Source organism: Xenopus laevis, chromosome 3S, assembly GCF_017654675.1.
Source record: "Xenopus laevis strain J_2021 chromosome 3S, Xenopus_laevis_v10.1, whole genome shotgun sequence".
NCBI lineage: Eukaryota > Metazoa > Chordata > Amphibia > Anura > Pipidae > Xenopus > Xenopus laevis.
The window spans coordinates 25,504,824-25,518,425 of NC_054376.1; the positions used below are offsets into that span (position 1 = coordinate 25,504,824).

General features: G+C 40.7%; 1 protein-coding gene across 2 annotated transcripts in view; it reads right to left on the bottom strand.

Moving 5' to 3' along the window:
• The window catches only part of LOC108712716 (deleted in malignant brain tumors 1 protein-like), a 29,089-nt gene extending 15,739 nt beyond the window's left edge, over positions 1-13,350 (bottom strand). The window contains exons 1-6 of one of the 2 annotated variants that reach the window (XM_018255085.2): positions 12,799-13,350; positions 10,134-10,255; positions 6,379-6,523; positions 5,156-5,251; positions 2,370-2,506; positions 1,089-1,264 (exon numbers count right to left, since the gene is read on the bottom strand). In XM_018255085.2, coding sequence (XP_018110574.1) covers positions 1,089-1,264; positions 2,370-2,506; positions 5,156-5,251; positions 6,379-6,523; positions 10,134-10,255; positions 12,799-12,850 — 728 coding nt within the window. In that variant the 5' untranslated portion in view covers positions 12,851-13,350. The remainder of the gene's footprint in view (positions 1-1,088; positions 1,265-2,369; positions 2,507-5,155; positions 5,252-6,378; positions 6,524-10,133; positions 10,256-12,798) is intronic. The other variant, XM_018255086.2, reaches the window with a different exon arrangement.
• Between the last annotated feature and the right edge of the window lie 252 nt (positions 13,351-13,602).

The following is a 13,602-nucleotide window of genomic DNA, read 5'->3' on the forward strand; positions in this document are numbered from 1 at the left end:
CTTTTAACCTGCCCGATTGATTTTCTAACCAATGTTGGACAAAAAAACTTTAAATGCACGATCATTTAGTGCCCACTAACCTCACGATAATTTGACGGATTTGTCAGATCACAGTAAAATAGGTTGTTGAGGAGAGAAAATCTTAATGTCTATGGTGAGATGTAAGTAAAAATATATAAAATACAATGGAACTGCAACTGATCTGGCCAAATTAGCTACAAGCAAACATAAGAGAGGATTGATCAGTGCACATTCCCTGGTCCCCTGTTTTACAAGTAATGTATCCATACAAGTGCATGTATTTTCAAAAACAGGGGTTTTTAGTCAAAAAGTCATGATCATAAAATTAGTAAGCCATCTTTTTTTTTTTTAAAACAACATTTTTTATTCGAGCAATATTTCCAAGAGAAAGTTTCCGTTACTACACATACATTTTCCTGAGCAGAAATCATGTACATCTTCATAGTAAGGTACGACAATGACAGCAAGTAACATTTACAGATGATAATAACAGGTAAAGCCTGTACATATGGTGGCTCGGTTTGCTCAGGGTGGTTCCGTGTGAGTAAGCCATCTTAATGGTAGTTAGGGACCACCATTCAAGGTGTTCTGCGTTTGAGTTGAGCCTGTATGGGAACCTAATAATGTACAAAATAAACTGTTCTTTGAAGCCACTGAGGTGTTCTAATATAGTCTCATGCTCAATCTAACAGTGGTCTGCTTTTTCCAAGTCCAGGATAAATGTATCATGTGATAATGAAAATTCAGTGGAGAGGAGATAAGTTCAGTTTCTTTGTGAATGTATTAAGAGGTGCATGGCACTACATGTTTTGGAACCTTATAATGGCCAATTTTGTATAAGGGATGGTCAGGCACACAGTAAACATGAGTAGCATAGTGCTTGTACACTGTATTAAATGGGGTCATGGAGACGGGCCCTAAGAAGCATGGGCTATTGACCTAAAATTATGCCACAGTATTACATATCACATCAACCCTACCACCTTGTCTGGATTGTATATACTGTATAAGTCTACTGTGTAACAAATGCTATAAGGTCTCCTTCCTGTTCTGTGATCCACTCTTACCTGGACTGGTCGCACTGAAGGTAAGTCGTCATATCGGCCATACAAATGTTGACCAGCCTTGAGTCACACTCCCAGAAATAAATCTCATTCTCTTGGCACTGGAATGCCACAGATGGCAGCTTTCTCCTTCCCTTGCTTAGTGCTGTGAAAGCAGGCTGTCTGGGCACACACCCTACCTGTGACACAGAGAGACAAGGCAAACAGTTGGAATATAAACTGTATTTTACTGAGGGCTGCCATTAGAAATCACAGGGCCCGTACAAAAAAAAATTCTGGGCCCCCTGGGTTCCAGTGAGTATTTTTTTAAAAAAAAACATTGGTGGCAGGGGCCTATAAAGTATTAAAATAATACATTGGTAGCTAGGAGTTTAATAAAATAAACAAAAGCACATTGGTGTTCAGTAGAACTGAACTCGTGGCTTCGGGTCTTTAACTTTGGCTCCTTTCGTGGCTTCGGGTCTTTTCTCAGCTTCAGGTCTTTTCGCAGCTTAAGGACTCCGGGTAACTACGGCTCCATTCGCTGCTTCAGGTCTTCAGCTCTTCGGGACTTTTTCTATTTGGTACTTCGGCCGTTCGGCACGGCTTCTGCACTGTCAAGGGGGGGCCTGGCTATTTTGAAAAGTGAAACACAGCAGGGCCCCCTTTAGTCCCGGGCCCAGTACAACAGTACCCCCTGTGACCCCCTGATGGTGGCCCTGATTTTACCAAAGCAGAGAACAGATGCCTTTTTGCCCAGCCAGGGCTGTAACAATATTATACATCCAGAAATGCCACCAGATACAGCAATTCAAATCTGTGAGTAAATAACATGTGAGCTGGGGGGTCCCTCCTTATGCTACTGGGCATAATAACTGGAGGGACTCCAGCTGGCCACCACTGACAAAGAGATTTATGAGGGTATAAAATCAAAGTCACATGTGGAATAAAGGTTTACAAAAAATAAGGAAGCACATTGTTATTAATATAATGAAGTTGGAAAACAAAAATGAAGATACAGTAGCCTTCCTATTTTACAATTTACCGATTGGAAATATTTCGTGAATCATGCAGGTATACTGTGTATATGTGAGTGTAATAAATGCTACAGTAAAGAGGACTAGACCCAATAGGTACTCAGTCACGTTTACTAAGCTACACCAAGCAATAGCCAATTAGAGCACAATATTTAACAAAATATAAACAGCAAATAAAATGTATCTAGTAGATGAAACACCTTGCATTATATTTCTAACATTTTAGATTCTCATGTCATTTCTTAGAGAGAAAAGCTCTTAACTTTACCTGCTGGCACAGTGCCGGGGCATTATTTTCCAGGACGCCACTGTAACACAGGGGTCTCCACATGGCGTCTTTTAATACTTCCACGTGTCCATCACAAGAGGTTCTCCCTCCAGTCAAGCTCAAAGTTTGATTTTCTGCTGGGTGGCAACAGGCAGAATAGTTCAGGATCATGACAGTAGTGTATTTTTTTATGTAATCCTTATGTAATTTTAGCCACATAAAGGCAATAACAATTGCATATAATCACACCATAATGAATTCTTTCCTGACCCGTTTAAAGGGATTCTATCATGATTTTTTTATGGTGTCGTTGCAACAAATTCACTCTACCATGTAAAATGTCAGTCCTAACCCAACAAGTGTATTTTTTATAGTTTTATAGTCAGCCATCTCAGGTCATTTTGCCTGGTCATGTGCTTTCAGAAAGCGCCAGCACTTTAAAATGGAACTGCTTTCAGGCAGGCTGTCGTTTCTCCTATTCAATTTGCAAGTTGCAGTGGGACATGGATTTTTACAATTGAGTGCTGTTCTTATATCTACCAGGGAGCTGTTATCTTGTGTTAGGGAGCTGTTATCTGGTTACCTTCACATTGTTCTGCTGATGGGCTGCTGGGGGGGAGAAGGGAGGGGGGTGAAATCCAGGGTCGGACTGGGCCGACAGGACACTGGGCCCCGTCGACCCAGAACTGCACCGTGGATAATCTTCCTGCCACACAAAAAAAAAAGTGCACACACACGTGGCGGGGGCAGAGGTTCGGCTGGGGGCCCTGGAACAGCAGCACCGGTGGGCTCCGGGCCCCCCAGTCTGACCCTGGTGATATCACTCCGACTTGCAGTGTAGTAGTAAAGAGTGACTGAAGTTTATCTGAGCATGTCATGACTGAGGGCACTTTAAAAACTGACAATATGTCTAGCCCCATGTCAGATTTCCAGGTTAAATATTAAAAAATCTGTTTGCTCTTTTGAAAAACAGATTTCAGTGCAGAAGTCTGCAGGAGAAGTACTATTAACTGATGCATCTTCAAAAAAAACATGTTTTGCCATGACAGTATCCGTTTAAAAGAGAATAAAAAACCCTCTGACCAGCCAGGCCAGTTGCCAGTTTGGACCTGGTGGTACATTTAGGTTTAGGTTGAATGCTTGGAAGTGACTGACTTATGTCAATGCTAATGCTGTTATTGATGCACACACTGTGGGCATCCTTTACACTCTGAAATCATTCACTACAACTTTGAAAAGCAACATAGAGTTAACCCACAATTACACTGAAATGTTGGTTAAAGAAAACATAAAATATTGCACTTTGTGCTTATACCTGCATTTTCGGAAATGCCATAGTTCTGCTTTGTATTGCATTGTGTATGGCTCTTCTGCTCTGGATTGCCCTGCCTGTGTAATAGTGATACAGTGGTGCCTGTGTACTAAAATAGGAGTTAAATTGCATCATTCCACTAACCTTTAGAAACCAATCGGTTCATTTTCTAACTTGTAATGTGATCAAAACTAATTGCTGAATGGTAGCTGTACAATCAGCTCCATGGTCTGTATCTACAAAGCATGCTGTGTACTTGTGCTTTGTACGGCAATCTGTATGATGTATGATAGGGTTACAAGCTATGTGCTGCTTCTGGTATATACTGCACTGTGTCTGATAGAGTTAAATATCCTGGTTTCTACATATACGTCAGGTGATAGTGTTAAAGACTATAAACCCCATCCAGTACTGCTCTGTGAGTAATATTGTTATACACTGCGTATTCATGCTAATGTGGTGATAGTGTTACACACCGCGTGATACTGCTCTCATACCGGTGAAGAGGGTCCTGATGGTGCTCTATAGGCTTAAAGGCTCTGGTCTTTCCCCATGAAAGTATAAACAAACTCAGTGTGAAGGGGCCAGTGCTTAGTAAATATAGAGGCAGTAGAAATAAAGAGGCAGTAGAAAACCCCAAGAAGGAATTTATGTTAATGTCTGGTCCTGTCCATTATCAAAACGCAAGTAAAAATGGCTTTGTATAGAATAACAGAGTATTGGTCGGGCTTACCGCCATAAGCCATTTTCAAATGTAAAACGAGTTGGGGAGCGACACAAGCATGAATTAAGTTCTGGGGTACCAAATGAGGGCTGTGATTGGCTATTTGGTAGGCCATATTTGGAGAGGTGTTCAAAAGGAGGTTCTGTTTGACAGTACACCTGGTTTTTATATAAGCAAAACTTGACTCCAAGCCTGGAATTCAAAAATAAGCACCTGCTTTGGGGCCACTGGGAGCAACATCCAAGGGGTTGAGGTTGGGGATCACTGGTATTGGTGCTATGTTTCTGGAGTGTGCACGCTGTTCTGTATGACAGGGCTACACACTATGGGTCAGATTCAGTTCAGTGAGAAAATGTTTTCTGTACACTGCTATTTTGTACCTGCAATATCTGTGCCATTATGTGTGATATATGTTCCAGGGGTGGCAATGACTTTCTGTGTGATATGTATTCCAGGAGTGCTGGTGCTACTCTGAGTGATATGTGTTCTAGGGGTGAACATGCAATTTTGAATGAAATATGTTCCTGGATTGTTGGTGTCTTTCTGAGTGATATACTGTATGTTACTGGAGTGTTGATGTCTTTCTAAGTGATATATGTTCCAGGAGTGTTGGTGTCTTTCTGAGTGATCTATGTTCCAGGAGTGTTGGTGTCTTTCTGAATGGTATATGTTACTGGAGTGCTGGCACCATTTTGTATGATACACTGTATGTTCCAGCAGTAGCAGTACCATTCTGTGGGATATCTCTACCTGGGGTGTTACAGGTCACGGCTGCTATCTTCTCTGGTGCACACATCTGCACGGTCTGTCCAGGTTCCCTGCATTGACTCACACTGGATTCATCTCCTAAAAATAAACAGAATGTGTTACTCGGCTTAAAAAGAGGAGCAGGACAGAGAAAAGAACCCCAGTGATTTGACAGCTTTCAACCTCTCTGTGGGAAAATATAATTCTACATCAGGGGCTATGAGGTGCTTTCACAGAAAACAGCAACTGTAAAAAAAAAACCTGTCAAAGCTTCCCATAGAAAAGCATGGCAAACCTTTTGCCTATGGCAGACTCTAGTAATGTCTCACTTTAAAGTCAAGCTTTAACCTTTAAAACAAATGAATATAAAATTGATGATTGTGCTATTCTAAGAAATTGCAGTGTACATTTATTATTTATTTTGTTTTTATTCCAAGATAATAAGGGATACATGTACTATTGAATGAATTTTGTTACAACACAGCCACCTGCTGGTCAGTTTCTAATCATTCTGACCACCAAAGTAGTCATGACAGTTGTCCAGAGAAAGAAAGAGGCTGCTCTGATGTTCTTCTGCTTAGGAAAAACAATTAGAACCCTTTCTCAAATCTTTCCTAAGCAAAAGAACACCAGAGCAGTCTCTTTCTCTCTCTTGACAGCTTCCTTGACTACTTGGTGGTCAGACTGGCCCGAAACTGACCAGCAGATGGCACTGTTGTAACAAAATTCGTACATTTATCCCTTACTATCTTGGAATTAAAAGAAAATAAATAATGAATGTAAATTACAAAATTGCTTAGAATAACACCCTCATCAATTTTATATTCACTTATTTTAAAGGTTTACTTATCCTTTAAGAAAGTGTGTTACCATCAAAGAGTCAAAATGCCCCATGTACTTTAGGCCTAAGGCAGGGCTTGACATTTTCCTCTGCCTCTGATGCATCCAAATATGCATGGAGAGCAGAAATAAAACAACCTGTGTACACTTACAGAGAAAATCTATTAGAGGTCAGTTTGCCCCTTTATAATAAGAAGCCTTGAACAGAATGATTAGTCTGAGCCTACTATAGGTATCATTTACTATTATTCAAAGGTGATCCTCACATTAAAGCCACCTCTATCTTCTTGTGTAAGAATGAATACCATTGTATTCCACATATCTTATATGTTTCTACTGCGTCCTTTGTGTGAAATTTCATCTGTATGAAGTTATGTAATTGCTACCTGAACACTGAACCCCTTGTATGGCCTCAACATCAGGGTTAGGAGATGACGGCAAGTTCCAGGTGGCATTTGGAGTGCCACAGCCTGATTCCAAGCATACCACCTGCGCCAGTGGCGAGTCCACATTCCAATGGTCATCACATGCCTAAGTAAAATAAAACAAATGTAAAGTTTATTGTCCTCGTGATTAAATTGTATAAAGAAGAGGGGCAGTTCAAACCTGTATTATTTCACTCCCTACCTGCTCTACTATCCATCTAAGCACTGAGCCAAGTTCAGCTTACAAGCAATTGCCTGTATAATCACTAATATATAGGTGCTCACTTTTAAGAATTGTTGGGTTTAAGCCCACCCTCTTTATGCCAACATTCAGTCAGGGACTTGATAGGTAATTACAAGGTTATAGATAAATTAAACCATACCTGCAGCAGTTCCAAAAATACAGCAAATAAGAATTCATCCTAATTCTGAAACGAATTGGCCTTTATGCTGGCCTTCCAAAATATAGAGTAGAGAAAAATAAGCCAGGCACTTGTTGGAGGGGATGAAAGGTGATTGCTTTTAATGCCTAAAACAAACCATACTGGTCTTATTGGTGTAAAACTATGCCCCCTTTCAAGGGCATTATGTATGACAGTTTCTACCCACATAGGTTTTCATGGGAAAAATTGTCCCTAAGAACAAACTATGTAAACATCCTACAGCAGGGGTGCCCATACTTTACTAATACGGGCTATACTTTTAGTGATGTTGTCCTATTACGATCTACAATCATAATAGCATATTTAGCATTATGTTCCATGGAAAATATTATTTAAATATTATATTGATTTATGAGAGAACTAATATTGCTTTATATTAAAAAAACAACGATTTTATGTAACCTTAAAAATAAATAGCTGAATGAAAACAGAAGGGTAATTCAGTTAAGCTGCTTGTTGACAGTATCTTGAGATCTACAGATCACCAGCTAGAGGTTTACTGGTAGATCATGATCTACTTTTCGGGCACCCCTGTCCTACAGGGTGTTGACATGAGGGATCAAAGTGGCCCCAAGATGAACACTGCCTGTGTCAGGAGCTGAGCTAGAGCAGCCACATCACATGCTTTAGTGGTCAACTCAATAATTTATAGCAGCAAAACAGCTCTGGAGTATAGAAAAATGTAGAGCAAACTGTTGTGATCACTGCCTATACAGTTACATTGCTACTATTGTTTGGGTAGAGGTTAATTTCTTCTAACATGCCTTGAGACAGTACTGCACGTGGGCTTAACCCCAAGCCTAGAAAATGGAAGTGAATCCAGGAGGGAATTGGGAGTTCAAGAGGCACAAGGCTTATGAACAGCTCAGGTAGATGTAGGGCTAATTACCTTCAAGTTGTTGTTTGAGGTAAGAGATCAAGGTGGCCACAAGATTAAAGCACTTTTCATCCACACCAGTGGTCAGTATATTAATACCTTGTAACAGCCAAACAGCTCAGGGGTATAGAAAAGTGTGGAACACCATTTTTGGGGTACAGGATCCATTCTTCTAACAATCATGTTACCACCCTGAAAGCCATCTGTGCAATGCGTATGTGCAGTTAGAATTGTGACAACATCTCTCACAGCCTCCATTGCACTCAACCAAAGCATAAATCAGTTTCCTTAGCTTTCACTATGTTCCTTCATCATGTCAGAGATATTAAGAGAAGGAAGAAAATCAATACTTTTATTAGTGTGCCATTGACTTGAATCCTTCCTTATGTGTGTATATTCTGACCTGCTGTGAAGAGCCTGAATTACAGGAAAGTGTACAAGGTTCTGCTCTCCAGAGAAAGATCAATACCTGGCTATTCTTAGGTCGTAACTGGGAACACAATTACTTGGGTGTGCTGGAGGCTAGGGTCAGTCAGCAGGACAGGGAAGTTTTATTATCTGAGTAGATGATGAGAAGCACATGCCTGAGAATCTAGGGCAACAGATTGAGAAGCTTGAACCTTACACTAATGTGTTGAGAGGGCAAAGTAAAGGGAGTTTATTTAGGAGGCTAATTTAACGCTGCTACAGCACAAACACGTAAGATTCACAGCAACTGTTCTTCCTACAACATGGTGACTATTGCAAGCTGGACCTTTTTTATTCTAATCCAGCAGCTTTGTCCCTCAAAAGATACACTGCAACCCTCAACCACCATTGATATTCTAGGTTCTTTTTCCCATGGCAAAAGCACAGAATACCGAATGTTGCCACAGGGTACCAGTGGGTACAAATTGATTCACTTTACATGGTCTTAAGCCCTTGACTAGAAAATAATAAGGGGTCAAGAGAAGTAAGAGGGGAAGTGGATGCTGAAGAGGGCTTCAGCATCTGTGCGTAGTCTGGAAGTAGGGGTTAACGGCATACAGAAACTGCCTAAGCTGGATTTGAACACTCAAGCCTAGCACTGAAAAGTAGAGGCGCTACCCACCAAGTCTTCATGCACATAGCAGCTAGCAGGGACACAAACAAATCTTAGACCATAAAACTGGCTTGAATACAAGAAATCTAAGAACCTGATATCTGACTGATATCTGTTTTTAACATCTTGTGTTAGAGCTGATACATATACATATATATATATATATATTTAGGAACTCACGCATGGCTAGTTGTGCTCTAAATTGATGTACACACACCAATTACCAAACTAGTTCCCTCTTTCCATTTCCGCCATGTTTTCCATTCCATGAATTCTCTTGGGTCTTTAAGATCTTATCTGAGTGCAACAGCTAAACAACGTGTTATATTTAGCATTTGAACTGTTATTTTTAGGTATTATCAATATTCATGATTCAACATCCCCGGATTGTGTTCATTCACACGCTGGACACATGCACTCATTTCCTAGGCTCTGATTCTCCCTTTCCATCAATCTTTCTGTAGCTAGATTAGCATGCAGTTCTTACTTACTTCTCATTTTGCTTTATTCCTAAACATCTATGGTGGCTAATAATAGAAAGTCGTGGGGTTAGTTAGGAATCTTGGAGGCAGCATCATAGAAATTCAGAGAGGCAACATCATGCCAAGCTAAAATACCTAAATATCTATGCAGAGCCATTATATATCAGCTTTGATAACAAACTAGTTAAACTTGCAAATTGATGAGCAATTATCATATCAAGATAAAAGTATACTCCTGCCAAGCTAATAGGACCATGGTACAGAAATAGAACCAGGCTAGTCTGGTAAGGTCTGCAGCTCAGAAGGGTAAGCAGCAACTGGTACCACCACAGACCAGACTCTGACTTGGGCAAACACCTGCCAAGTTTGGTATCCTAAAATAAGCAGGAATTCTGACTGAAAGCTGGAAACATTTCCTCCACAAAGGAGTCTATTTAGGGTTATGTGAGCAATAACCATTGGGACTGACAGTCAGGAACCGATTGATGTGTCTAAAAATGTGGATGGCCAGATTATAGTAATATTAATCTGGAAATGGCTCTGCCAATGACTGTACATATACCAATGGATTGTGTAACCACACCCTGTTTTCTGCAGCTGCAGTAGCTGGGAAGGCCATAAATAAGTAAACTGCATGGTCATATCTCCCTAGCTGTGGCCACCATAAGGAACTTTTGCTGAACTTATCTGCATTAGCTCTAAAGCTGGCCATACAGATAATGGTCTATGTGTGGCCAGGTCTCCAAATCAGCGCATTATTGCATAACCCAAACATTGAATTTAAATCATGTCAACAAGACCATACATATATACAGAAAAACGTGTTCAGTTACCAGGCTGAAGTTGTCATTGTTGAACAGTAGAACAACACCACTGCATGTGTCTTTACTCTCTACCCATGACTTGTTGTGGAATTTTCCTAATGAACTGTGTAATATGGACTGGCTCCTCACACCTATCCAAACAAGAAAGAGAAATGGTTAAGCACAACATAAAATTAAGTTCTAGGTAGGCACTATCTGCTCCCAGTGCTATACTCTATATTCTGCATCAGTGGCAAACAAGGTTCTCTAAAAAATACCTACTATCTCCAAAGAAACCTTGAAACACAAGAGTAAGGCCAATGGGTGTATAAGGATTTGTGATGTTTTATTAGACATTGTACAGCCTTCGTCTTATATTTGCTTTTGAACCCTATTAAGACTAACTTGAGCCTAGATAACACGCAAGTGCTTTTCCGCCCGGGCAAATGCCTCAACTCTCTCAATCACCCCACTGACCCAACTTTTGTCCATGCTGAGGAGCAGGCTACGCCTTCAAAATGTCTATATGTAAGCAGATGCATCTATGAAACCCCTACCTTGTCTTACTCATCTCTCTTTGTGTATAATGGGATAATACAATGCCCTGTGTGTGTAGTGACTGCCTGTGAAATAACAGCCTCATATAGTAAAAGTCTAAGACAGTGATTGCTGAAACGTGCAAATGAATACTAGATAATGCGGCCTGGGAGGTCTTGCTAAGCCTTGGGCATCTATTCAATCACATCTCTGAGCCCCTGTGCAACTCTGGACTATGAGCAACAGTAAATTACTAATTTGTATTAGGAATGTTAGTGGTGACTATGTTCTGCTAGACTCAGTAGAGTCAGGCTCAAAACCTATGGTCACCTATCAGACCCAAGAGGTTTTTTAGAAATAAAAGACATTCTCCACTGACCTGCTACACTGTTATTGTTATTAAGTATAATGAAAACTACTGACTAGATAATCATTTACAGCCATATTATTGCAGGACTGGGTCCCTAGGTACATGGTCTCTATACTTAGAAAGCCCCCTAGCATAATATCTTTGATTCTTTATTAGTTCAGACTTTCAGCTCCATCTCAACTTGATGCACATGCACACACACCACCCACGCACACCACTGCATGCAAAATCTGGAATTCACATTGCCCAAAACTAGGGAAAGGCAAACAAAAGATGTACATGTCCAGCACCCCCACCCACGTTGCACTTTAGCATATATGCACTCTATTGGATGTGGTATACTAATTGGTTAATTACTCATGATGCACTGGACTAGTCACATGAGGTTTTAAATGTTTGGTTTTTTGAATGTTCCTTTACACTAGCCAGAAACATGTTGTGTAACTCTGCTTCCCAATATTGCAGTCGAGTTTGCTGCCCTGGATTTGTTCCACAACAATTTGCATTTCTGATACATTGATTTCGGATATCGAACACAGGATAACCCGTGGAATTAAACCAATAAGGACTTTTGGTGAGCCGCACTTATTCCCTTATTCGTAGCGCTCCCACCCTGTTGCGTCCTAGGTGGGCACCTCTTCTGCCAACCCCTAATTCCAGCCCTACCCTAAAGCAATGGTTTTCAAAGCTTATCATTTCTAGCCCCCCTTGAAGGTCCATCCTTTGCCCAGAGACCCCTTGAAGGTCCAACATTTGATCAGGGCACCCTTAGCTCATGAAATAAGTACAGATATAGAAAAATAGTGTGCATCGGTCATTCAAGGTGCAAGAATATCTAAAGCAGCCATTATATACTCACCCCAAATGTACCCTAGCACACGTATATAAAATAAATAGAGACAGAACTAGAAACAGAACTAGTGGCTGCTGGGGGACCTTACATGGATCCTGACTAATGAGTTATTTTGATATCTATGATGTATGTACTGTAAAATGTATATGTAATTCAGATAGTTTTCCCCAAAGTTTGGGATGGGTCCTAAAAAGATTTTGCTTTAGGTATCTCCACTTATTTGCCAACAAACAATTTCTATAATCATTTTGCATTATGTTAGTGACGCATTAAAGGTCAAAGAACACTACAGCCCTTAAACTGCTGTTCTACTACAACTCCCAGCATCTCTGACAGCCAGAGGGTTCTAATTTAACAATTACTGAAGATCTGTAGGTTAGCCATCCCTTGTTTTAATAAACAGGTATGGGATCCATTATCCAGAAAGCTCTTGATAACTGGAAGGCCATATGCCATAGACATCCATTTTAATCAAATAAATCTTTTTTTTTTTATTAATGATTTCCCTTTTCTCAGAAATAATAAAACAGTACATTGTGCTTGATCCCAGCTAAAATATGATTAATCCTTCTTGGAGGCAAAACAATCCCATTGGGCTTATTTTATGTTTAAATAATTTTTAAGCAGACTTAAGATACAGAGATCTAAATTACAAAAAAAAATCCCTTATCCAGACAACCTGGATAACCTGAATTCTGGATAAAAGCCCCATGCCTGTAAATATATAATATATATTTCTAGACAGTGCACTTTCTACCAGTGGTTAGTCTGAAACAGCATCACTTCTTTGTATGGAGGCTGGCAGAGAGAGGTGACGGTTAATGTGAGAGAAGAAGGAAGAGCGGGAGAGACTGTCTGGGGAAATAAGAAAGGATATGAGGGGTTAGAGGAGACAGAGTAAGCGGTGAAACAGAAACTTATATTCTCAAACTCACCAAAATTAATGAACCACAGCAGGTAACAGGAAATGGGCAGTGCCAGCTCCATGCCAAAGGAAAGGCTAGAGAGGAGGGCTCTAGATACAGGAGGTGGGCAGGACCGGGGGCTGGGGAACAAGGAACAGACGTGGAACAGAGGAGGGGACGGAGACTGAGGAGTAGGTTCATACCTGTGCTACAGAGAAGAGAAAGAGGAGGAGGCAGAGATTCAGATTTCATACCTGCCTGACAGACAGGAGAGATTCAGGAATGTGGCCATGCCTACTGGGGAACAGGAAGGTCCATGACAGACACAATGTACCAGCCTTGCTATGGTGCCAACATTTTCCTTCAGCGAAGCCACTCCAGAGCATGAACTGGAATTCAACTTCACAGCTTTTTCTCTCCTACCCAGTACTGCTGCACGTCCAACCTGTAATCCATTATTTAAGCACAATTCAGTTCTGTGACCCTTATCTCTCAGTTTAGATGTACCCTAGTCTACCCTAGATGTATTGCTTTGCTTTGTGATCATGTGCTGCATACAGTATATGTTCCTGATATTTGCTCTAAAATAAGATTGTGCTCTGGGGCCTCAGCGACTCGCTCAACTGGTTTATCCACATAGACGCTCTGCCATTGTTTTCTGTGCGAGAGAAGGGCCAAGCCTTTATAGTGTGTCATATGCTGGTGACAAACACAAAGGCCCAGTCACATCTGAGGAATACACACAGGCCAAACCTTCACCTTTCTCTTATGTTGGAAGAAGTGTGCAGGGTCCTTTTAACTTGTTAAGGACCCAGTGATGCCCAAAATGCCAAT